The 27,449-nt window shown below is 34.7% G+C and overlaps 1 protein-coding gene across 5 annotated transcripts in view; it reads right to left on the bottom strand.

Annotated features, from left to right (window-relative positions):
- Positions 1-27,449, bottom strand: part of LOC142350017 (protein O-mannosyl-transferase TMTC3-like) — a 197,285-nt gene that overhangs the window by 15,662 nt on the left and 154,174 nt on the right. For 4 of the 5 annotated variants that reach the window (XM_075401912.1, XM_075401913.1, XM_075401914.1 and 1 more), the window contains exons 1-3: positions 9,419-11,229; positions 626-900; positions 264-401 (exon numbers count right to left, since the gene is read on the bottom strand). In XM_075401912.1, coding sequence (XP_075258027.1) covers positions 264-401; positions 626-900; positions 9,419-11,029 — 2,024 coding nt within the window. In that variant the 5' untranslated portion in view covers positions 11,030-11,229. Of the gene's footprint in view, positions 1-263; positions 402-625; positions 901-9,418; positions 11,230-27,449 lie in introns of those variants that run through there. The other variant, XM_075401916.1, reaches the window with a different exon arrangement.

Genomic DNA, 27,449 nt, shown 5'->3' with positions numbered 1-27,449 from the left:
TCAAACGACTGGCACAGGCACTCGATTACATTGAAGCCTTCTTTAGTCGCTGGCGAGATGACGTTGAGGGAAGGGGAGGTGGTGGCCAGTGTGTGTGTATTTATAATTTAATTGTATTATTTATAAATACTGCAATTGTGTTTTTTGTTGCAAGTACGTTTAGCCATTAGTTATATATTGAATTCACTTGTTTCAATCGAACAAAGTTATCCTTTACGATACGAGCAAAGCTAAACAAAATACCATACTCAAAATGAACTCACATAGTGGCTTGATGAAAGAAAGACAGCGCCTCATAAAACCTCTGCTGTTGCTCCAAAGAATGTCCGACATTATTCCAGCACTTTGCATTGAATTTGTTATTCTTAACAGCCGAGATGAAGAGAGAAAACTCGTCCTTCCTAAATTAGACCGAGAAATTTCATTTACAAAATTTGGCCTTTGTTGATAGTCTACAGTAATTTAGACGATGTCAACATCTATCACCTCGCGACACAAACAGAGGAAACTGTAATAAAACAGTCTGATATCTTGTGATGTCCAAGCTTAAAGGTCACAAAATACCAGTTAAGTTTTTCAATGAATTGAGCATAACAACATGCAGCTACAAAGTTTGAATTCTTACCAGTCGTAATTCCTGTATGAAGTTCTCGCAAAATGAGCACAAATTGTGACAAGAAGGCAGCTATACACGAGATACTTCCCACTAGAAGCACTGATTCCCGTCACCGAATTTTGTTCAAAGCGTTTCACGATCTGGACAAGTCGTTGCATGCCCATTGCAACGAGGATGCAGAAACCTGCACTGGGTGTGTAGAGCACCCTTTCGGCTACCACAAATCCGACTGGGAAGAGAAGATTGCTGGCGGGTAGGAAAGGAAACACTATCAGAGACAGCGCCTGGAACACAATATAACATGCCAGAATGTCACATTTTATCATTTTCTCGTATCAACATTCTAGTAAGGTTGTCCACTCGGAAAAACTTGAAAGAGTTATTTAGTTTTGAGCTTTAACCGCTTGCACTTAAAGTACAATGGTTGTTGGCAAATTGTTGACAATGAGTTCAATCAAGACAGCCAACACCAATTGTTCAAAATAATGAACAGCCGTGGCAGTGAGAAAAGGAGAAAAGACGGAAACATGATCTCTTAAAAAAAGAATCGTAAATTTTCCTGAGTTGCTGTAATATAATACTTCCAAAAAGATCCTTGTGTAATTGTACAAATAGCCGAAGAAGGACAGCTTATCGTTTGCTCAGTGGCGATATAAATCCCGAAATTTACAAACTGCTGAACAAAATATTGCTAGTTTTTGCAATTTTCTTTGCGTTAAAAGCATAGCCTATAGCCTATTATAGCTATATAAAACTGGATAGCATTTGAGAATACTATTCAGTTATATAAACCTTGAGGAAAACTTTGCTGAGTCGTTACTTGTAACCTTAAAACTGAAAAAGAAATGAAAACTGTATCAACGACAGGCAGTTGAAAATATAAATCCAATTCATCTAATTTACTATATATTGACGAGAAAGATCAGTGATAAAGTAGTTGAAGAGCTACTAAAATTAGCTCTAAGATAAAGGGGTAGAGGTAAAATTCAATGCAGCCACTTGAAGACAATCGGGTACAGTCTTTTCATCGAACCAAAATCTGAAACATACCCGGCAGATTGCAATAGCTACTATTGATTCCCATAACACCGATTGTGATTGAAGGAACAGAAAAACAATGAGAAGAATTGATTGTTGTACAAAAACATTTTGAAAGTGCGAACTATTTTGATCGCATTTTGTAGTTATGCGTAATCCTGTTTCGCAATGAGAGGATGCAGGGGCTAGCATCAATGCCAAAACGCACTAGAGACGTTAACTAAGACTTAAATGAACAAAGTTGAAGTAGCGTGCATATAAAATTGGGCTTCATCCCGTTTCTATTTTGATTCCGTTTTTCGATACTGCTTCTGTTCACTTTAGATTGCTTTGCTGAGCAACTTCTGTTTAAAAGCACTTTGAGTAGAATGAGCGAAGAATGAAACTAGCCCAGAGAAGACAGAAAGATGTCCTTCAAAATGTTGAACAAGCTGTGAACTAAGGTAAAGCGAGACGAAGTAAAAAAACGTAGAGCTGCAAGCATAGCAAAAACTACAATCCTGAGAAGAGAATTGCCTAAAGACCCGACAATTAAAATTTTACAGAAACAAAAAAACTAAGAACAAATAAACCTTGACCCTATATGCGCAAAAATGAACAACAAAATCTCAAGACAAAAAAATTAGTTTTAAGAATCCCAATAAAATAAAAATTATTGAAAACATTGACTCTATGCGTCCTTAGAAATAGTACAAATACAACAGCCTTGTGGAAACCGATGACAAAAACTGAAGAATAGGCAAAAACTGAAGAAAATTGGCAAAATCCGAAACATTGAAAACCAGTGTCGCCAAAATAAGAAATCATCATAACTACAAGCCAAGAAGAGATAGCAGAGCCCACAGAAAAGATAGCATTCAAAGTGCTTAAACTTCCAGGATTAGCGTTATTACGGCCAATGTGCTAAATACCAAGATCCACTAAAGCTTCCGGCTTAACATTTTCAAGACAGAAACTGTAATGCAAAGTTGTCTAATTCTTCAAACTATGTTCTCAAAACCAATTGTTTCCTGCTGAAAACTCTATAGCATTTAATTGCGTGCTTTTTCTAACTTTCGGTTATAATAGGATGGATAAAGTTCTACGGTTGAAAAAGTCATCCTGAGAAAATTCACACTAAGGTGATCACCATTAACTTAAAACCTCCTTGACTTCTCATGACATCCGATTTTTACTAGCATTTTACTCGGATAACTTACACGTTTAAAAGATCAAGGATCAATAGTTCACGCAATGAAACGGAAAGTTAGGGACAAAGTCGGTATAAATCATAGCTGTCAGCTTGTTACATTAACTCATTTCATAAATAACAAAGACGTAGATCAGCACGTGGATTGAGATACGTATACATTTTCAAAGTCATTCAGATGCATCAGAAATTTGAAACCATTGACACTTCTATATTAAAAAAACAATTTAGGGACCACGTAACGAAAGCAAAAGTAAATAGAAGGAACAAAAATTGAAAACAAATTTTATACAAGCCAATTGATAGGAAACCGACTAAAACAATAAAAAATATTTGAAAACTGGGCAAAAACAAGTCGCGTCAGACTTGTTGTTAAACAACTTAATATGAAAAAAATCAATCAGATCAATTGACACATGACTCATCAGAGAACCAATGAGAATTCTCCCTAATAAAATTAAGTGACAGAGCAACAAAAACAAACGCAATAACAGCAAAATTCACTAATTTTGACAAAAATGGTGTCACGTTGTTAAAACAGTTAGATAACAATGTAAACGACCAAATAAATTGAGATATGAGTGATTAGAAAGCCCTAGAGGATCATACTAATGCCCTCATTAATAAAGTGCTCTTACTTGGCCTCGTTTTCATTAGTAAGGATAAGTTACTGAACAAAAACAACAAGAAAGCGCCAAAACAAAAACTTTTTGGGAAACAAGTGACATCCAAGACAATAAAGCCATTAGGTTTGAAATAAAACCTAAAAGAAAACTCAAAAACCTCTCATCAGAGAGCCCCCTGAAACCTGTAAATAACGAAACAAAACAACAACATTAAAACAAGACGGCTCGTGCAAAACTGCGTAGCACAGATTGTTCCAGCAAACGTTTCATTTTTATCAAAAATTGTTCCCATCTAATTTTGCCCCATTGATAAAATTTTCTCAATTAGTTTAACTCACGATCCAGTTGACAATTTGGCTCAAAAAAATTTCACCGAAAATCGAGAGACCATCAAAAAATCTGTTTAAAACTGTTTTTGCTTAAAAAACTGTTTAAGGTCATCTCCGATTCAATTGTTCTATATGAGGCAAAAAAAAATTTTCAACTTTTTCGCAGAGAAATATTGTTTTTTTGTATCTTTTTACCTAACGCAGGTGGATACTGTATTCAAGCAGTTTTGGGGTTAACTGGAGAAAATAGGTGTCAATATCAATCGAGCATCAGTTCTCGTGTTGACAAAGATTATATTCTGCTTTGTTTTAATCTCAAATACAGTATATTCTGTTCTTCTTGTGTAGGGTCAATTTACCTGATCATAGTAGTATAAAACCCTTAGTTTACTGGTGAACCCGATTTTAGCTAAAGATTTGAAGGAATTTGATTCTTTCTACCTCAGCAAAAAATATACTTGTTTTTGTTTGAATTAACACTAAAGAACTTCTCTATTTTCTCTAGAATTGTTTAAAAAAGTACTGCTGATCAAATTGATACTATTTGAATAGCGCAAGCAACATGGACGTTCAAGTCTGAAGTATGTTGAAAAATAAAACGTTGAAAAAACTCTAGTTCTTTCAAGTAATTACCGTTCTAGTGTTATGTTTTTGAATGTCACTTATAGCCCCAATTCTGCTATCTTATGTCATAATTATGCCATAATTATGAAGGCTTGCATCGAGGAACAGTAACAATGCATAGCATCTATTTGCCAAAAATTTACAAGAAAAGACATGATTTTTGAATTAAATCCTTTTTCAGATTTGAGCTTATTCTTTTCATTTAAAGCAAAAAAAAAATACTGGCAACATCCTGGCGTTTGTCACATTTTCTCATTTCCAACGGATGATTAATCGAGAGCTATGCAGAGTTTAATTTCTAAAGTCACCTGAAACATCAGAAAGGATCAACAGAATATAGTGGAAAAAATATCCTCTTTTCTCACCACATAAACTTTATTATTCTCAAACCAATTATGAAATGAATTATGCAAGCGAGATTGGAGAATTAAAGTAGGACGTTAATAATTTTATAGAATTTATTTGCCGTGGAATTAAATAGTCTACGACAATGGACAAACAAAGAGTATGATTTAAAAAATCTGATCAAGAGCCCAGAGCAACCACTAAAAATCCAAATTCATGGCTTCTACCAAATGAAATCAGAGGAACTAATTATAGAGCAAAAAAATTCGTTTAAGGTTTCAAAGAAAAAACTGTTCTTTTTTAAATCACATTTCGCCGCCTCTTTAAATTTTCGATTGCCATGTTCTAAAAAATTTTGCTGTTTTGGTTAAGTCGAAAATCTTTTGAACTACAAAAAAGTGAGAGCTTGGAATGGGTCCTAAGAAGAGAAAGCTCCAATGAAAAACACTAATTTTCAACACTGATTATATTTTATTGCTGAGCAATTTTTATAAGAAACTTTTTGTTTTTAAATATATTTATATAATGGAATACAATTATAATTACATAATTTACAGACGATTTTCCTAGCGATTATACTAATCTTATACAAATAATTATAACCCCACTTCACGTTTTTCGTTTTTGCTTTTTCGTGATCTTTCCAATTCTTTTACATAGCTCATTTGTTTCACTCTTCAGTAAATTTTGTACTTGCTACACAAAAAACAACATTAGCCTCTAAGTGATACAAAAAGATTCTTTTTCTCTACTATGGGCGAACAAAAAGTGAAAATTTCGAACAAATTTGCATAACTTGATGCAGCTTTCCTTAAATAAAACAGTTGAAAAACAATTTTATAAAAACTTATTAAAATAACTTAGTCCCCCACACACATTTCAATCCCCAATACTTTTCATTTCTCCTTTTTCTGTCTTACTTCCAATTTTTAAGCGGCTCCTTTCAATCTGAAATAAAATTTTTCGTTTTAAATAAAATTAAAACTGATCTTCAAGGGCTATAAAATGATGTTTGTCTTTTTCTCGACGATCAACAAAAAGTGAGAATTTGACTGCAGAAAAAAAATCCAGCCTCGCATATATGTTCCCCATTTTGAAAAAAAATGGAACAAGAAAAAATTTGCCAATGTTTTTATTAAAAAGCTTGTGTCAAAGTTTTCAAAACAAATAGATATGAAAGGAAACATTAAAGTACTAGAAAATGAGCAAAAACCGAAAAATAACCAATGTTTTTGGAAATCAAAAGTTGTTAAAACAGTTACCAAAAGTAAACCAATAAAAAAACTCGAAATTCTGTTTAATGGAGAGCCAATGATTCTAAGTACAAGGAGCTTGAAAAATTGCAGCTATGCGTTAAAACATATCACATTTTAAAGCATTCTCGCAGAATAATAAGAGACAAACAATGAAGATGGAAGTCAAATTGCTGCTCATGGAAAACATGGACGGCAAAATCCAGGAAAATAGTCGCCGCCGACCCCACTGGCCTACGTTGGGGATTGAGGAGACAAAAAAGAGGCAAGCTAAATCCCAAAGGCTTCTAATTTTGTTCGCAGTTTCAATGAATCTATCAAGTGGATCAATTAAGTCTAAATTGGAGGACAAAAATTTTAACACCAATATCAGTTAGAAGTATACTCTAAAGAACTCTAAATAAACTAATTCAGTGAGCCAAGTCTAAAAACGGGTCTTTATTGGCTAAAGGGAAAAAAGACAAGGGAAAAAAGACAGCGTTCCCACACAATTCATTCTCTGAATGGTAAAAACGCCTGCAATTACAGCCTGCTGTGAAGCTATGGCGAGTATTAAACACTGGGGTAGGGGAACCGGGGGGGGGGGGGGCTGACGAGGGGTAGGTGCAACGGTGGGAGCGGGTCTTTGGCTGCACGGGGCCCTTACGGCCTAACCGATGTGCAAGGGTGGGGGTTATGTGAGGGGGGGGGCTGATGTGCGGGGGGTCAACCTCTAAGAACCGCCCTTCACACCATAAGTATAAGTCTTCCAAACAGTTTCTATGAATCGCATACTTGGAGAGCTGAACGGCTCTAAGAGAACTTAATGTCCTCGGGCGCTAGCTGTTTATCCGGTTTCTGAGGACGAAAAGTCAAATCGGTCAGACGAAAAATCGGTCAAGCGAAAAAATTCGAACTAACCTTTTCACCTTCAATATTACCAGCAGTTACAAATTACTATTCACAAACTAAGCTACTGTTAAAGTCCAATGTTCGGAAACATTGTCCGAACTTTGCTCCTGATAAAACTTTGCATTTAGTAGCTTTAACTCAAGCATTATTTTTGGAGAACAGTAGCTGGAAACTCGGGATGTAGTTAGTGTACAGAGAAAGTACTCAATTGTATAATCAAATAAACGGGCAGCCAATCATTTTTATAAATCTATAATCCTTAAAATGTTTCTTCAGTAGAAAAAAGTATGCAGGCAAGTAATTATATTCACTGTAGAGTTAATAAAACAAGTCCGCTACTAATCTGACTATCATTTCTCAGCTTTAAAAATCTCCCCCACGTTTAGCATTGATTTTTCGAGTTAAAGCATGATATAAGAACATGGCAGACATGTTTAAATCAGAATGATTTGTTTTTGTTTGGTTTACTGTTTTCTGTTAATGAGAATCGATAACACAATAATTTCGTGGTCGAATAGCAATTTTGGCACAATGGGTAATTTGGCACAACGGATACGTTGGCACTGGTTACAAACTCAAATGAACACTATTGATTTACATTCATTGTAACTAAAGAAAGTCGAATAATAGAACTTAATATTGAAGTCTTAACAATGAAGTCTAATATATGAACCAGAAGAAAATTTGGATCACACGAACAATAAGGCAAAATTTGGAATCTATTTTGTTTTCGCTCCTCCCCCTGCCACTGTCTCTGATGTCCGCCACTTAAAAATTACAATTTGTTATATAGCACGTTACAATGTAAAATTAAATATAGAAAGTTATATACCCACAAATCTGGGGATGGGGGGATGGAGGAAAAAATAGATCGGTTTCATTAAATGGCAACTTTTTAGACAACAATTACAATTACAACAAAACTAACAATAATGACATATATATGTAACGCCTTTCAAAATTGAGACATTGAAGCGCGATACAAAATTGGCACAAAAACGCGAATAAACATAACCGACTAACGCCGGGTGAATTGATCTGAAACGACTGACAATGTGTTGTCTTTGGTAGTTGTTGGCTTGATCTTAGAGAGCCTATCTTCACTGAGATATAAGAGGACAAGAAAAGTGGGTCCGGAAAAAACGAGGACTGGAGTATAATTGAGTTTGTATACTAACTACCCAAAAATGTCTTTACAAAAGAAACGAAAAGTCAAATGGTCAAACGTAAGAACGGTCAGAAGAAAAATTGATCGCACAAAAAATCGTATGAAAAAGGAAAAGCCAACAGAGCTAAAATAATCGTCACAAACTTCGTTTGAGAGCAACTGACCAAGCATAAATTTTGCAATTTGTACATAATTCTACTAGAATTTTGGGAGTCGTTCGAACTTTTCTCTTTCAATACAAGCGTCGAAAGCATTCCTGTGTGACAACTAAATGCGTTTTGAGTCGTCATGTACACAATTTTTGTAGCAACGGAAAAATTTTCGCTCATTTAAAGAAGGATGTGAGCTTTTTGGCTGGGCCACCGGTTGATTCACCAATTGCTCTTGATGCGAACAAGCTGGTTTTGCGGTTCTTCATTTGGTTGTACTTTTTTGTGAACATATTTTCGTTATCACTCTGACCACCAATAGCTCCCTTCTTGTTCATAAGAAGCTGACGAGTTCTACGATCAACTGAAAGAGTAGTATTGTCTACATGCGATAACTGCTCTCTGATCTTGCATCCAAACTTTTCAACTTCAGCAGCTCCGAGTTGCTTAGCCAGGTTCGTTAACTTCTTTTCTCTCAGATAATTCAGTTTGCAACTCTTAATGACGTTTCTTATCTTGGGAACGCTGTACAGTTCAGCCTCAGAGAACATCTTTGATTTTGGATCTCTTCGAGAATTTTTCCAGGCCGAAATTCGATATATACTTGGAACTAAATTGAAGGGCGAAGGTAAAGGGTCGGAACCTTGCAAAAAAAGGTACATCATATTAGCTCTTCCAAACTTGAATTGCTCGGCTTCTGTTTTGGTTGACGTCATAACGGAGAAAACCACTAAACTTGTTATCATGTTAAGCCTCACAATTACCATGAAGAAAACATAGAAAGAGTACAGTACAAGAGCCGTCCATTCCTGTGCGTTCTCATACGATGGAAAAATGTTCAAAATATATGCCTGACCATTGAACATTCCGAAGAAATATGTCTCGAAAACTTGGATGAAGTTCTGGTATTTCACCAACTCATCTAAACTAGAGGGAACCAAATTAGTAGGACAAGGGATGTTAATATCCACCGTTATTGAGTACGATCCATCAGGCTGTAGCTTGCAGTTCTTAATGTAGTCCCGATAGGTCCGCCACAGTACACCATTAGAAGCCACTGAGAACGATACAGCCATGATGAAAAACAAAAGCAGAAGTGTTAACGATGATTTCAACGCTTCAACCAGCAGTACTTGCTGTCGACCAATAATCTGAGTAACCCGCAAAAGTTTATACAACTTGTAAAATACCAGAAGAACTCCCAGAGCTTTAAGTGCCTCGGACACTTGCATCGGATGGTAGAATTCATCTCCGAACAGGTCTCTCGGAGTGTACCCCATGTTGATGATGAAACTGTACCTCAGAGACAGCCCACAGATGAAGCAGATGTTCAGCAAAAAGTTGAGATAGTTAACCCAATCTGAAAAATAAGTCGATGCTCCATCACTCCATATGGTCCAAAATTCCTTATAGACATTACCAAAAGTCCACGCAACAGTAGTCATATCGGCAAAAAGAATGTAGGATGTGTTAGTGAATGTTTCACTGTAGAACTCGAATGCAACCGAACTTAGGTAGTTATTAAACTCAACAGGATCCCGAAAGAGCTCCTTTTGCTCGGGTGTGAACGCGTGATTGTTGTCTAAACATTTATAATCTCCCAGGTTTACGGTCGTTCGCAAACAGAGAACGCCTTCAGCAACAGGAAATTCGTCCAATGGAAACAGCGCATAGTTCGCCCCACCGGATACAAACAACGCACCTACCACAACATATATCACAGTATTCACAATGAACCGCATTATAGGCATTTCCATCCAAGCTTTCACAAATTTTCCGGTCGGCGTGTCACTTGCGGGGTAGATTAAATAGAGGAACAGCCATATCGGCGTTAGCATAACTAATCCGGATAAGTAAAGGCTTCTTTTAATCATGTTGGCTCCCTCAAAGTCTTTTATGGAAACTGGTCCGTCGTAAAACTTTTTTTTCACCAGTTTTTGGACACTCCTGTTCGCAACGAAATCCATGTGATTATGGATCATGGCGTATTTCAATCGCTCCAAAAAATTGCCAGGAGCAACAACATTAATGTCTTCTGTAGTCATCTGGCTCAAAAGTAGTTCCAGATGTTCAAATGTATCCGCGTGCTTGATGAAGTCAGATGCAAATTTCTCACAGTTATCTTTGACCTCCAAAAGATCATCTTTCGCAACATCTAAAGTTGCTGCAATTTTTTCGCAAGTTTCAGCGATCTTAAAAGCCATCATAACTGGATCTTCATTCATTACACAGAGGTACATTGGCTTCGAGATAGCAACCAGGGTTCTGTAGATAGCGTCAAATCGAATGATGTTGTTGGGTTCACGTGGGTTATATTCTGGAATTTCAAGAGGCTTTGCACCTTTAGCGAAGAGTAGCTTCAACATCGACTCGTTTTCCATTAACGATGCCTTCATTACTGGAGTCATGCCAGGTCGGCAAGTTGTCCCCGCCAGAATCTTCCGGTCTAACAACATTGGCCTCACTTCGATGAGGTACTCTACACATTCTCTATAGTCCGCTTCAACTGCAATAACCAGTTCCTCCTTAACTTTGAAATTTTTCACCTCGACTAAGAACTTAACAACGTCCATCAAATGCCATCTGACTGCATTGCCGAGCAACGTGAAGCCCTCTTCATCGCGAAAGTGCAAATCAAACAAGTCCTGTAAAATTGCTGCTTTCTCCAGAACCTTTATCAGCTGTTCCCTGGGGTTGCTAGCGTCGAGACACTTAGTCAATTGATCTTGAAGATTTTTGATCAACACCTGTTGCTCGTCGTCTTCACTATCAGGCATGTAATCTCGATTAGCAGGCGCCATTTTATTTCGAAACAAACCGCGTAAATACTTGTTAAATGCTTAACTAGTATTGCTAGTGATACACAAACGTGAATAAATATGGTAAAAGGCTTTTGTCCTGTTTCATTCACTGTACGTTTTACTAAAACGAAATTAATCAATAAATCAATACCAATTATGCCAGCAAAACAATCACTAACGCGGTCCCAAAACTTCAACTCAAAAATGAACTTCTTTGCTCCTTTTCTCATTTTGTTTTTCAAATTGAATTACAACATACGAGAAGTATTGTTTGTCCTCAATTGTACGTTAGCCTGTAAAATGATGTTCATAAAAGGCGGTATATATGCCATCAGTCAAGAATCTTTTATGGCAGCAATTAAAAGTTCTACAAATAAAGCAATCTTTTTATAATCGAACATTGTCCTTTGGTCAAGAAACTTCACCTGAAAAATCAATAAAGAAAAAAACAAACATTTAAGACAGCACTCAAACACCTAAACAGCACACTACTCTTGTTATATTTGCACACAATTTATTACACAAAAACAATATACAAACTTTGCTATTTCTATAAAGTCAACCTTTTCCCTTTAACCATTTGACTCTAGCAATTCAGTTAGAGAAAGCCAACTAAGCACTACTGAAAACAGCCAAGTACATAAAGTTTAAAAACAAACCGACGAAAGTCGGATGAGCTGCAATATTGGCGCACATTTCATTTGCATTCTAGTAGTGAACTGCGCAACTTGAGTTCAACTGCTGACACTTGCGAATGAGAGAGAAATTCAGATAACGCAAAACGAAAAAATCAACGGCGCAAACGTCACTGAAAAATTCTAAACATTTAAGCGGAGATTTTGCATAAAAAGACCAAAACGTTTACAAAAATTGCCTCAACTTCGAGAGCAATTAAAAACAAGAGGATGCCCATAAACGGTGTAGTTCAACTCCGCTGTTAAAACTAAACAACATTTGGAAGATTATCAGAAACTAGGCATAAATAGACCGCTGGAACCCCTGTTAAAAGAGATTACTGAGGCGAAAAAAGACGTGACATGCAAAACAATCTGATATCCAGTTAAGTCCCTATTTCAAATCCATTTTTGAAGATTGTCGTCTGAATAATAAAACGCAAAGAAGTGACAGAAAATTACTACAACTGATTTTCATGACGATTAGGATCGAAACAAGATTAAAAACACTGAAGCGCGTGCCACTTTTATAGACTTTCGTATTTAGGCAAACTACTGTTTCTAAATGAGAGGATACAGAAATTAGCAATACTACACGCAAACATTAGACCTGTTAGCAAACATTAATTAGAACAGAGTTCAAATACCTGGCATCTAAAATGAGGCTTTCGAGTTTTATCCCAAATCAAATTTTATTCGTTGATATATTATAAACAATACTAAACATAATTATTATATTGGTTTTTGAGTCCGACTCTGTAATTATTAGGTTGCTTCGCTGAAAAATCGCTTCCTTAAACAAGGGGATGCAATCAAAAATAAGAGGATTTCCATAAACGTTCTATACCAACGCCGGTGTACAAACTAAACAACATTTAGAAGATTATCATAAACTAGCCACAAAACAGACCGCTGGAAACCCAGTTAAAAGAGACTACTGAGGCGAAAAAAGAGGTGACACGCAAAACAATCTGGTATCCAACTATATCCCTATTTTCTAATCCCTTTTAAAGATTGTTGTCTAAATAATAAAATGTCACAAAGAGTGCCAGAAAATGACTACAACTGATTTCCCTGACGACGATTAGGATCGCACCAAGATTAAAATATTGAAGCGCGTGCCACTTTTATTGACTTTCGTATTTAGGTACAATACTGTCTAAATGAGAGGATACAGGAATTAGTATTAATACACGCAAACATTAAACATGTTAGCAAACATTAATTAGAACAGAATTCAAATACCTGGCATCTAAAATAAGGCTTTCGAGTTTTATCCCGCATCAATTTTAATCGGTTTATATTATAAACAATACTAAACATTATTTTGATATTGGTTTTTGATTCTGACTCTGTTAATATTAGATTGCTTTGATGTTCGATGAGAAATCGGTTCTTTAAAGAAGGGGATGTAATCAAAAATAAGGGGATGCCCATAAACGATCTATATCCCGCATCAAACTAGCTACGAAATAGACGCCAGGAACCCCTCTTAAAAGAGATTACTGAGGCGAAAACAGATGACAAGCAAAACAATTTGATATGCAACTATATCCCTATTTTCTAATCCACTTTTAAAGATTGTTGTCTGAATAATAAAACTCAAAAAAGTGACAGAAAATGACTAAAACTGATTTTCATGACGATTAGGATCGAAACAAGATTAAATACACTGAAGCGCGTGCCACTTTTATTGACTTTCGTATTTAGGCAAAATACTGTCTCTAAATGAGAGGATACAGGAATTCGTATTAATACAGGGAAACATTAATTAGAACAGAGTTCAAATACCTGGCATCTAAAATTGGGGTTTCAAGTTATCCCGCATCAAAATTTATTCGTTTATATATTATAAACAATACTAAAAATTAATATTATATTGGTTTTTGAGTGTGACTCTGGAATTTTTAGGTTATTTCGCTGAGAGATCGCTTCTTTAAACAAGGGGATGCAATCAAAAATAAAGGGACTCCCATAACCGTTCTATACCAACTCCGCTGTAAAAAATAAACAACATTTAAAAAATTATCAGAAACTACCCACGAAACATACCGCTGGAAACCCCGTTATTAAAAGAGACTACTGAGGCCAAAAAGGCGTGACAGGCAAAACAATCTGATATCCAACTATATCCCTATTTTCTAATCCATTTTTAAAGATTGTTGTCTAAATAATAAAATGTCACAAAGAGTGCCAGAAAAAGACTACAACTGATTTTCCTGACGACGATTAGGATCGAAACAAGATTAGAATACTGAAGCGCAAGCCACTTTTATTGACTTTTGTATTTAGGTACAATACTGTCTATAAATGAGAGGATACAGGATTTAGTATTAATACACGCAAACATTAAACCTGTTAGCAAACATTAATTAGAACAGAGTTCAAATTCCTGGCATCTAAAATTGGGCTTTGGAGTTTTATCCCGCATCAATTTTAATCGGTTTATATTATAAACAAAACTAAACATTATTTTTATATTGGTTTTTGATTTTGACTCTGTTAATATTAGATTGCTTTGATGTTCGATGAGAAATCGGTTCTTCAAAGAAGGGGATGCAATCAAAAATAAGGGGATTCCCATAAACGATCTATATCCCGCATCAAACTAGCTACGAAATAGACCCCCGGAACCCCTGTTAAAAGAGATTACTGAGGCGAAAAAAGAGATGACAAGCAAAACAATCTGATATCCAACTATATCCCTATTTTCTAATCCATTTTTAAAGATTGTTGTCTAAATAATAAAATGCCACAAAGAGTGCCAGAAAAAGACTACAACTGATTTTCCTGACGACGATTAGGATCGAAACAAGATTAGAATACTGAAGCGCGTGCCACTTTTATTGACTTTCGTTTTTAAGCAAACTACTGTTTCTAAATCAGAGGATACAGGAAATAGTAATAATATACGCAAACATTAGACCTGTTAGAAAACATTAATTAGAACAGAGTTCAAATACCTGGCATCTAAAATTGGGCTTTTGAGTTTTATCCCGCATCAATTTTAATCGGTTTATATTATAAACAATACTAAACATTATTTTTATATTGGTTTTTGATTTTGACTCTTAATATAAGATTGCTTTGATGTTCGATGAGAAATCGGTTCTTCAAAGAAGGGGATGCAATCAAAAATAAGGGGATGCCAATAAACGATCTATATCCCGCATCAAACTAGCTACGAAATAGACCCCCGGAACCCCTGTTAAAAGAGATTACTGAGGCGCAAAAAGAGATGACAAGCAAAACAATCTGATATCCAACTATATCCCTATTTTCTAATCCATTTTTAAAGATTGTTGTCTAAATAATAAAATGCCACAAAGAGTGCCAGAAAAAGACTACAACTGATTTTCCTGACGACAATTAGGATCGAAACAAGATTAGAATACTGAAGCGCGTGCCACTTTTATTGACTTTCGTATTTAAGCAAACTACTGTTTCTAAATCAGAGGATACAGGAAATAGTAATAATATACGCAAACATTAAACCTGTTAGAAAACATTAATTAGAACAGAGTTCAAATACCTGGCATCTAAAATTGGGCTTTCGAGTTTTATCCCGCATCAATTTTAATCGGTTTATATTATAAACAATACTAAACATTATTTTTATATTGGTTTTTGATTTTGACTCTTAATATTAGATTGCTTTGATGTTCGATGAGAAATCGGTTCTTCAAAGAAGGGGATGCAATCAGAAATAAGGGGATGCCAATAAACGATCTATATCCCGCATCAAACTAGCTACGAAATAGACCCCCGGAACCCCTGTTAAAAGAGATTACTGAGGCGAAAAAAGAGATGACAAGCAAAACAATCTGATATCCAACTATATCCCTATTTTCTAATCCATTTTTAGAGATTGTTGTCTAAATAATAAAATGCCACAAAGAGTGCAAGAAAAAGACTACAACTGATTTTCCTGAGGACGATTAGGATCGAAACAAGATTAGAACACTGAAGCGCGCGCCACTTTTATTGACTTTCGTATTTAAGCAAACTACTGTTTCTAAATCAGAGGATACAGGAAATAGTAATAATATACGCAAACATTAAACCTGTTAGAAAACATTAATTAGAACAGAGTTCAAATACCTGGCATCTAAAATTCGGCGTTCGAGTTTTATCCCGCATCAATTTTAATCGGTTTATATTATAAACAATACTAAACATTATTTTTATATTGGTTTTTGATTTTGACTCTTAATATTAGATTGCTTTGATGTTCGATGAGAAATCGGTTCTTCAAAGAAGGGGATGCAATCAAAAATAAGGGGATGCCAATAAACGATCTATATCCCGCATCAAACTAGCTACGAAATAGACCCCCGGAACCCCTGTTAAAAGAGATTACTGAGGCGAAAAAAGAGATGACAAGCAAAACAATCTGATATCCAACTATATCCCTATTTTCTAATCCATTTTTAAAGATTGTTGTCTAAATAATAAAATGCCACAAAGAGTGCCAGAAAAAGACTACAACTGATTTTCCTGAGGACGATTAGGATCGAAACAAGATTAGAACACTGAAGCGCGCGCCACTTTTATTGACTTTCGTATTTAAGCAAACTACTGTTTCTAAATCAGAGGATACAGGAAATAGTAATACTACACGCAAACATTAGACCTGTTAGCAAACATTAATTAGAACAGAGTTCAAATACCTGGCATCTAAAATGAGGCTTTCGAGTTTTATCCCAAATCAAATTTTATTCGTTGATATATTATAAACAATACTAAACATAATTATTATATTGGTTTTTGAGTCCGACTCTGTAATTATTAGGTTGCTTCGCTGAAAAATCGCTTCTTTAAACAAGGGGATGCAATCAAAAATATGAGGATTTCCATAAACGTTCTATACCAACTCCGGTGTACAAACTAAACAACATTTAGAAGATTATCATACAACTAGCCACAAAACAGACCGCTGGAAACCCAGTTAAAAGAGACTACTGAGGCGAAAAAAGGGGTGACAGGCAAAACAATCTGGTATCCAACTATATCCCTATTTTCTAATCCATTTTTAAAGATTGTTGTCTAAATAATAAAATGCCACAAAGAGTGCCAGGAAATGACAACAACTGATTTCCCTGACGACGAGTAGGATCGAACCAAGATTAAAATACTGAAGCGCGTGCCACTTTATTGACTTTCGTATTTAGGTACAGTACTGTCTCTAAATGAGAGGATACAGGAATTAGTATTAATACACGCAAACATTAAACATGCTAGCAGACATTAATTAGAACAGAGTTCAAATACCTGGCATCTAAAATTGGGCTTTCGAGTTTTATCCCGCATCAATTTTAATCGGTTTATATTATAAACAATACTAAACATTATTTTCATATTGGTTTTTGATTCTGACTCTGTTAATATTAGATTGCTTTGATGTTCGATAAGAAATCGGTTCTTTAAAGAAGGGGATGCAATCAAAAAAAAGGGATGCCCATAAATGATCTATATCCCGCATCAAACTAGCTACGAAATAGACCCCCGGAACCCCTGTTAAAAGAGATTACTGAGGCGAAAAAAGAGATGACAAGCAAAACAATCTGATATCCAACTATATCCCTATTTTCTAATCCACTTTTAAAGATTGTTGTCTGGATAAAAAAACTCAAAAAAGTGACAGAAAATGACTAACTGATTTTCATGACGGTTAGGATCGAAACAATATTAAAAACACTGAAGCGCGTGCCACTTTTATTGACTTTCGTATTTAGGCAAAATACTGTCTCTAAATGAGAGGATACAGGAATTCGTATTAATACAGGCAAACATTAATTAGAACAGAGTTCAAATACCTGAAATCTAAAATTGGGGTTTCAAGTTTTATCCCGCATCAAAATTTATTCGTTTACATATTATAAACAATACTAAAAAGTAATATTATATTGGTTTTTGAGTGTGACTCTGGAATTATTAGGTTATTTCGCTGAGAGATCGCTTCTTTAAACAAGGGGATGCAATCAAAAATAAAGGGACTCCCATAAACGTTCTATACCAACTCCGCTGTAAAAAATAAACAACAATAAGAAAATTATCAAAAAACAGCCACAAAACAGACCGCTGGAAACCCAGTAAAAAGACACTACTGAGGCGAAAAAAGGCGTGACAGGCAAAACAATCTGATATCCAACTATAACCCTATTTTCTAATCCATTTTAAAGATTGTTTAAATAATAAAACGCCACAAAGAGTGCCAGAAAATGACTACAACTGATTTACCTGACGACGATTAGGATCGAACCAAAATTATAATACTGAAGCGCGTGCCACTTTTATTGACTTTCGTATTTAGGTACAATACTGTCTCTAAATGAGAGGATACAGGAATTAGTATTAATACACACAAACATTAGACCTGTTAGCAAACATCAATTAGAACAGAGTTCAAATACCTGGCATCTAAAATTGGGGTTTCGAGTTTTATCCCGCATCAAATTTTATTCTTTCATATATTATAAAAAACTAAACATTATTATTATCTTGGTTTTTGAGTCCTTCTCTGTAATTATTAGGTTGCTTCGCTGAGAAATCGCTTCTTCAAACAAGGGGATGCAATCAAAAATAAGGAGATTCCCATAAACGTTCTATACCAACTCCGCTGTAAAAACTGAGCAACATTTAGAAAATTATCAGAAACTAGCCACGAAACAGACCGCTGGAAACCCCGTTATTAAAAGAGACTACTGAGGCGAAAAAAGCGTGACAGGCAAAACAATCTGATATCCAACTATATCCCTATTTTCTAATCCATTTTTAAAGATTGTTGTCTAAATAATAAAATGCCACAAAGAGTGCTGAAAAATACTACAACTGATTTTCCTGACGACGATTAGGATCGAAACAAGATTAGAATACTGAAGCGCGAGCCACTTCTATTGACTTTCGTATTTAGATACAATACAGTCTCTAAATGAGAGGATACAGGATTTAGTATTAATACACGCAAACATTAAACCTGTTAGCAAACATTAATTAGAACAGAGTTCAAATACCTGGCTACAACTGATTTTCCTGACGACGATTAGACTACAACTGATTGAGAACTGATTATCCTGACGACTGATTAAGAACTGATTATCCTACAACTGATTTTCCTGACGACGATTAGGATCGAAACAAGATTAGAATACTGAAGCGCGTGCCACTTTTATTGACTTTCGTATTTAAGCAAACTACTGTTTCTAAATCAGAGGATACAGGAAATAGTAATTATATACGCAAACATTAGACCTGTTAGAAAACATTAATTAGAACAGAGTTCAAATACCTGGCATCTAAAATTGGGCTTTCGAGTTTTATCCCGCATCAATTTTAATCGGTTTATTATAAACAATACTAAACATTATTTTTATATTGGTTTTTGATTTTGACTCTGTTAATATTAGATTGCTTTGATGTTCGATGAGAAATCGGTTCTTCAAATAACGGGATGCAATCAAAAATAAGGGGATGCCCATAAACGATCTATATCCCGCATCAAACTAGCTACGAAATAGACCCCCCGGAAGCCCTGTTAAAAGAGATTACTGAGGCGAAAAAAGAGATGACAAGCAAAACAATCAGATATCCAACTATATCCCTGTTTTCTAATCCACTTTGAAAGATTGTTGTCTGAATAATAAAACTAAAAAAAAGTTACAGAAAATGACTACAACTGATTTTCATGACGATTAGGATCGAAACAATATTAAAAACACTGAAGCGCGAGCCACTTTTATTGACTTTTGTATTCAGGCAAAATACTGTCTCTAAATGAGAGGATACAGGAAATAATATTAATACACGCAAACATTAATTAGAACAGAGTTCAAATACCTGGCATCTAAAAATGGGCTTTCGAGTTTTATCCCGCATCAATTTTAATCGGTTTATATTATAAACAATACTAAACATTATTTTGATATTGGTTTTTGATTCTGACTCTGTTAATATTAGATTGCTTTGATGTTCGATGAGAAATCGGTTCTTTAAAGAAGGGGATGTAATCAAAAATAAGGGGATGCCCATAAACGATCTATATCCCGCATCAAACTAGCTACGAAATAGACGCCAGGAACCCCTCTTAAAAGAGATTACTGAGGCGAAAACAGATGACAAGCAAAACAATTTGATATGCAACTATATCCCTATTTTCTAATCCACTTTTAAAGATTGTTGTCTGAATAATAAAACTCAAAAGTGACAGAAAATGAATACAACTGATTTTGCATGACGATTAGGATCGAAACAAGATTAAAAACACTGAAGCACGTGCCACTTTTATTGACTTTCGTATTTAGGCAAAATAGTTTCTCTAAATGAGAGGATACAGGAATTAATAATAATACACGCAAACATTAATTAGAACAGAGTTCAAATACCTGGCATCTAAAATTGGGGTTTCGAGTTTGATCCCGCATCAAAATTTATTCGTTTATATATTATAAACAATGCTAAAAATTAATATTATATTGGTTTTTGAGTGTGACGCTGTAATTATTAGGTTGCTTCGGTAAAATTAATTAGAACAGATTGCTTTGATGTTCGATGAGAAATCGGTTCTTCAAAGAAGGGGATGCAATAAAAAATAAGGGGATGCCCATAAACGATCTATATCCCGCATCAAACTAGCTTTTAAAGATTGTTGTCTGAATAATAAAACTCAAAAGTAACAGAAAATAAATACAACTGATTTTCATGACGATTAGGATCAAAACAAGATTAAAAACACTGAAGCACGTGCCACTTTTATTGACTTTCGTATTTAGGCAAAATAGTTTCTCTAAATGAGAGGATACAGGAATCAATAATAATACACGCAAACATTAATTAGAACAGAGTTCAAATACCTGGCATCTAAAATTGGGGTTTCGAGTTTCATCCCGCATCAAAATTTATTCGTTTATATATTATAAACAATGCTAAAAATTAATATTATATTGGTTTTTGAGTGTGACGCTGTAATTATTAGGTTGCTTCGGTGAGAGATCGCTTCTTTAAACAAGGGGACGCAATCAAAAATAAGAGGAGATTCCCATAAACGTTCTATACCAACTCCGCTGTAAAAACTAAACAACATTTAGAAAATTATCAGAAACTAGCCAAGAAACAGACCGCTGGAAACCCCGTTAAAAGAGACTACTGAGACGAAAAAAGGCGTGACAGGCAAAACAATCTGATATCTAACTATATCCCTATTTTCTAATCCATTTTTAAAGATTGTTGTTTAAATAATAAAATTCCACAAAGAGTGCCAGAAAAAGACTACAACTGATTTTCCTGACGACAATTAGTATTGAAACAAGATTAGAATACTGAAGCGCGTGCCACTTTTATTGACTTTCGCTTTCGTTTTAAGGCACAATACTATCTCTAAATGAGAGGATACAGGAATTAGTATTAATACACGTACACGCAAACATTAGACCTGTTAGCAAACATTAATTAGATCAGAGTTCAAATACCTGGCATCTAAAATTGGGCTTTCGAGTTTTATCCAGCATCAAATCTTATTCGTTTATATATTATAAACAATACTAAACATTATTATTATATTGGTTTTTGAGTCTGACTCTGTAACTATTAGGTTGCTTCGTTGAAAAATCGCTTATTTAAACAAGGGGATGCAATCAGAAATAAAGGGATTCCCATAACCGTTCTATACCAACTCCGCTGTAAAAACTTAACATTTAGAAAATTATCAGAAACTAGCCACGAAACAGACCGCTGGAAACCCAGTTAAAAGAGACTACTTAGGCGAAAAAAGGCATGACAGGCAAAACAATCTGATATCCAACTATATCCCTAATATCTAATCCATTTTAATATAGTTGTCTAAATAAAATGCCACAAAAAGTGCCAGAAAAAGATTACAACTGATTTTCCTGACGAAGATTAGGATCGAAACAAGATTACAATAATCAAGCGCGTGCCACTTTTATTGACTTTTGTATTAAGGCACAATATTATCTCTAAATGAGACGATACAGGAATTAGTATTAATACACGCAAATATTAGAACTGTTAGCAAACATTAATTAGAACAGAGTTCAAATACCTGGCATCTAAAATTGGGCTTTCGAGTTTTATCCAGCATCAAATTTTATTCGTTTATATATTAGGTTATAATATTAGGTTATATTATTATATATTATTAATATTAGATTATATTATTATATATTATTCTGTAAATATAAGGTTTCTTCGCTGAGAAATCGCTATAAACAAGGGACACTATCAAAAATCAGGGGATGCCCATAAACGTTCTATACCAACTCCGCTGCTAAAACTATTCAACATTTAGAAGATTATCATGAAGTAGCCACAAAACAGACCGATGGAAACCCAGTTAAAAGAGACTACTGAGGCGAAAAAAGAGGTGACATGCAAAACAATCTGATATTAAACAATATCCCTATTTTCTAATCCATTTTTAAAGATTGTTGTCTGAATAATAAAACTCAAAAAAGTAACAGAAAATGACTACAACTAATTTTCATGACGATTAGGATCGAAACAAGATTACAATACTCAAGCGCGTGCCACTTTTATTGACTTTCGTATTAAGGCACAATACTATCTCTAAATGAGACGATACAGGAATTAGTATTAATACACGCAAACATTAGACCTGTTAGCAAACATTAATTAGAACAGAGTTGAAATACCTGGCATCTAAAATTGGGCTTTCTAGTTTTATCCAGCATCAAATTTTATATATTATAAACAAAACTAAACATTATTATCTTGGTTTTTGAGTCCTTCTCTGTAATTATTAGGTTGCTTCGCTGAGAAATCGCTCCTTTAAACAAGGGGATGCAAACAAAAATAAGGAGATTTCCATAAACGTTCTATACCAACTCCGCTGTAAAAACTAAAGAACATTTAGAAAATTATCAGAAACTAGCCACGAAACAGACCTCTGGAAACCCATTTAAAACAGACTCCTGAGGCGAAAAAAGAGGTGACATGCAAAACAATCTGATATCAAACAATATCCCTATTTTCTAATCCATTTTTGAAGATTGTTGTCTAAATAATAAAATGTTACAAAGAGTGCCACAAAATTACTACCACTGATATTCATGAAGATTAGGATCGAAACAAGGTTAAAAAACACGGAAGAGTGTGCCACTTTTATTGACTTTCGTATTTAGGTACAATACTGTCTCTAAATGAGAGGATACAGGAATTAGCATTAATACACACAAACATTAGACCTGTTAGCAAACATTATTAAGAACAGAGTTCAAATACCTGTCATCTAAAATTGAGCTTTGAGTTTTATCCCGCATCAAATTTTATTCGTGTATTACAGACAAAACTAAACATTATTATTATATTGGATTTTGAGTCTGACTCTGTAAATATTAGGTTTCTTCGCTGAGAAATCGCTATAAACAAGGGACACTATCAAAAATAAGGGGATGCCCATAAACGTTCTATACCAACTCCGCTGTTAAAACTATTCAACTTTTAGAAGATTATCATGAAGTAGCCACAAAACAGACCGATGGAAACCCAGTTGAAAGAGACTACTGAGGCGAAAAAAGAGGTGACATGCAAAACAATCTGATATTAAACAATATCCCTATTTTCTAATCCATTTTTAAAGATTGTTGTCTAAATAATAAAACTCAAAAGTGACAGAAAATGACTACAACTAATTTTCATGACGACTAGGATCGAAACAAGATTTAAAACACTGAAGCGCGTGCCACTTTTATTGACTTTCGTAGTTAGGTACAATACTGTCTCTAAATGAGAGGAAACAGGAATTAGTATTAATACACGCAAACATTAGACCTGTTAGCAGACATTAATTAGAACAGAGTAAAAATACCTGGCATCTAAAATTGGGCTTTCGAGTTTTATCCCGCATCAAATTTTATTCTTTTGTATATTATAAACACTACTAAATATTATTATATTGGTTTTTGAGTCTGACTCTGTAATTATTAGGTTGCTTCGCTGAGAAATTGCTTGTTTAAACAAGGGGATGCAATCAAAAATAAGGAGATTCCCATAAACTTTCTATACCAACTCCGCTGTAAAAACTAAACATTTAGAAAAGTTTCAGAAACTAGCCACGAAACAGACCTCTGGAAACCCATTTAAAACAGACTACTGAGGCGAAAAAAAGCGTGACAGGCAAAACGATCTGATAACCAACTATATCCCTATTTTCTAATCCACTTCTTAAAGATTGTTGTCTGAATAATAAAACAAAAAAAAAGTGACAGAAAATGACTGCAACTAATTTTCATGACGATTAGGATCGAAACAACATTTAAAACACTGAAGCGCGTGCCCCTTTTATTGACTTTCTTAGTTAGGTACAATACTGTCTCTAAATGAGAGGAAACAGGAATTAGTATTGATACACGCAAACATTAGACCTGTTAGCAGACATTAATTAGAACAGAAATCAAATACCTCGCATCTAAAATTGGGCTTTCGAGTTTTATCCAGCATCAAATTTCATTCGTTTATATATTATAAACAATACTAAACATTATTAATATAATGATAATGATTTTTGAGTCTGACTCTGTAACTATTAGGTTGCTTCGCTGAAAAATCGCTTATTTAAACAAGGGTATGCAATCAGAAATAATGGGATTCCCATAACCGTTCTATACCAACTCCGCTGTAAAAACTAAACATTTAGAAAAGTATCAGAAACTAGCCACGAAATAGACCGCTGGAAACCCAGTTAAAAGAGACTGCTTAGGCGAAAAAAGGCGTGACAGGCAAAACGATCTGACATCCAACTATATCCCTATTTTCAAATCCACTCTTTCGGATTTAGGTACAATACTGTCTCCAAGTGAGAGCATAGAGGAATTAGCATTAATATACAAACATAAGACCTGTTAGCAAACATTAATTAGAACAGAGTTCAAATACCTGGCATCTAAAATGAGGCTTTCGAGTTTTATCCCAAATCAAATTTTATTCGTTATATTATAAAAAATACTAAACATAATTATTATATTGGTTTTTGAGTGCGACTCTGTAATTATTAGGTTGCTTCGCTGAAAAATCGCATCTTTAAACAAGGGGATGCAATCAAAAATAAGAGGATTTCCATAAACGTTCTATACCAACGCCGGTGTACAAACTAAACAACATTTAGAAGATTATCATAAACTAGCCACAAAACAGACCGCTGGAAACCCAGTTAAAAGAGACTACTGAGGCGAAAAAAGAGGTGACACGCAAAACAATCTGGTATCCAACTATATCCCTATTTTCTAATCCACTCTTAAAGATTGTTGTCTGAATAATAATACTCAAAAAAGTGACAGAAAATGACTACAACTGATTTTCATGACGATTATGATCGAAACAAGATTAAAAACACTGAAGCGCGTGCCACTTTTATTGACTTTCGGATTTAGGTACAATACTGTCTCTAAGTGAGAGCATAGAGGAATTAGCATTAATATACAAACATAAGACCTGTTAGCAAACATTAATTAGAACAGAGTTCAAATACCTGTCATCTAAAATTGAGCTTTGAGTTTTATCCCGCATCAAAGTTTATTCGAGTATTATAAACAAAACTAAACATTATTATTATATTGCTTTTTGAGTCTGACTCTGTAAATATTAGGTTTCTTTGCTGAGAAATCGCTTTAAACAAGGGGATGCAATCAAAAATAAAGGGACTCCCATAAACGTTCTATACCAACTCCGCTGTAAAAAATAAACAACAATAAGAAAATTATCAAAAAACAGCCACAAAACAGACCGCTGGAAACCCAGTAAAAAGACACTACTGAGGCGAAAAAAGGCGTGACAGGCAAAACAATCTGATATCCAACTATAACCCTATTTTCTAATCCATTTTAAAGATTGTTTAAATAATAAAACGCCACAAAGAGTGCCAGAAAAAGACTACAACTGATTTTCCTGACGACGATTAGTATTGAAACAAGATTAGAATACTGAAGCGCGTGCCACTTTTATTGACTTTCGCTTTCGTTTTAAGGCACAATACTATCTCTAAATGAGAGGATACAGGAATTAGTATTAATACACGTACACGCAAACATTAGACCTGTTAGCAAACATTAATTAGATCAGAGTTCAAATACCTGGCATCTAAAATTGGGCTTTCGAGTTTTATCCAGCATCAAATCTTATTCGTTTATATATTATAAACAATACTAAACATTATTATTATATTGGTTTTTGAGTCTGACTCTGTAACTATTAGGTTGCTTCGTTGAAAAATCGCTTATTTAAACAAGGGGATGCAATCAGAAATAAAGGGATTCCCATAACCGTTCTATACCAACTCCGCTGTAAAAACTTAACATTTAGAAAATTATCAGAAACTAGCCACGAAACAGACCGCTGGAAACCCAGTTAAAAGAGACTACTTAGGCGAAAAAAGGCATGACAGGCAAAACAAACTGATATCCAACTATATCCCTAATATCTAATCCATTTTAACATAGTTGTCTAAATAAAATGCCACAAAAAGTGCCAGAAAAAGATTACAACTGATATTCCTGACGACGATTAGGATCGAAACAAATTAGAATACAGAAGCGCGTGCCTTTTTTATTGACTTTCGCTTTCGTTTTAAGGCACAATACTATCTCTAAATGAGAGGATACAGGAATTAGTATTAATACACGTACACGCAAACATTAGACCTGTTAGCAAACATTAATTAGAACAGAGTTCAAATACCTGGCATCTAAAATTGGGCTTTGAGTTATCCCGCATCAAATTTTATTCGTTTATTATCATAAACAATACTAAACATTATTATTATATTGGTTTTTGAGTCTGACTCTGTAAATAATAGGTTGCTTCGCTGAGAAATCTCTTCTTTAAACAAGCGGATGCAATCAAAAACAAGGGGATGCCCATAAACGTTCTATACCAACTCCAATTTTAAAACAAAGCAACATTTAGAAGATTATCATAAACTAGCCACAAAACAGACCGCTGGAAACCCGGTTAAAAGAGACTACTGACGCGAAAAAAGAGGTGACAGGCAAAACAATCTGATATCCAACAATATCCCTAATTTCTAATCCATTTTTATAGATTGTTGTCTAAATAATAAAATGCCACAAAGAGTGCCACAAAATGACTACCACTGATTTTCATGAAGATTAGGATCGAAACGAGATTAAAAAACACGGAAGCGCGTGCCACTTTTATTGGTTTTGTATTTAGGCACACTGCTTTTTCTAAATGAGAGGATACACGAATTAGCATTAATACACAAACATTAGACCTGTTAGCAAACATTAATTAGAACAGAGTTCAAGCACCTGGCATCTAAAATTGGGCTTTGAGCTTTATGCCGCATCAAATTCTATTCGTTTATATATTATAAACAATAGTAAACATTATTATTATATTGGGTTTTGAGTCTGACTCTGTAAATATTAGGTTGCTTCGCTGAGAAATCATTTCGTTAAACAGGGGGATGCAATCAAAAATAAGGGGATGCCCATACACGTTCTATACCAACTCCGCTGTTAAAACTAAACAAAATTTAGAAGATTATCAGAAACTAGCCACAAAACATACCACTGGAAACCCAGTTAAAAGAGACTACCGAGGCGAAAAAAGAGGTCACAGGCAAAACAATCTGATATCCAACTATATCCCTATTTTCTAATCAATTTTTAAAGATTGTTGTTTAAGTAATAAAAGGCCACAAAGAGTGCCAGAAAATGACTACAACTGAATTTCGCGACGACGATTAGGATCGA

Source organism: Convolutriloba macropyga, chromosome 11 (genome assembly GCF_964194025.1).
Source record: "Convolutriloba macropyga chromosome 11, txConMacr16.3, whole genome shotgun sequence".
NCBI classification, from domain to species: domain Eukaryota; kingdom Metazoa; phylum Xenacoelomorpha; order Acoela; family Convolutidae; genus Convolutriloba; species Convolutriloba macropyga.
The sequence above is the reverse complement of the archived record's forward strand: the minus strand, read 5'-3'. Positions and strand labels throughout refer to the sequence as shown.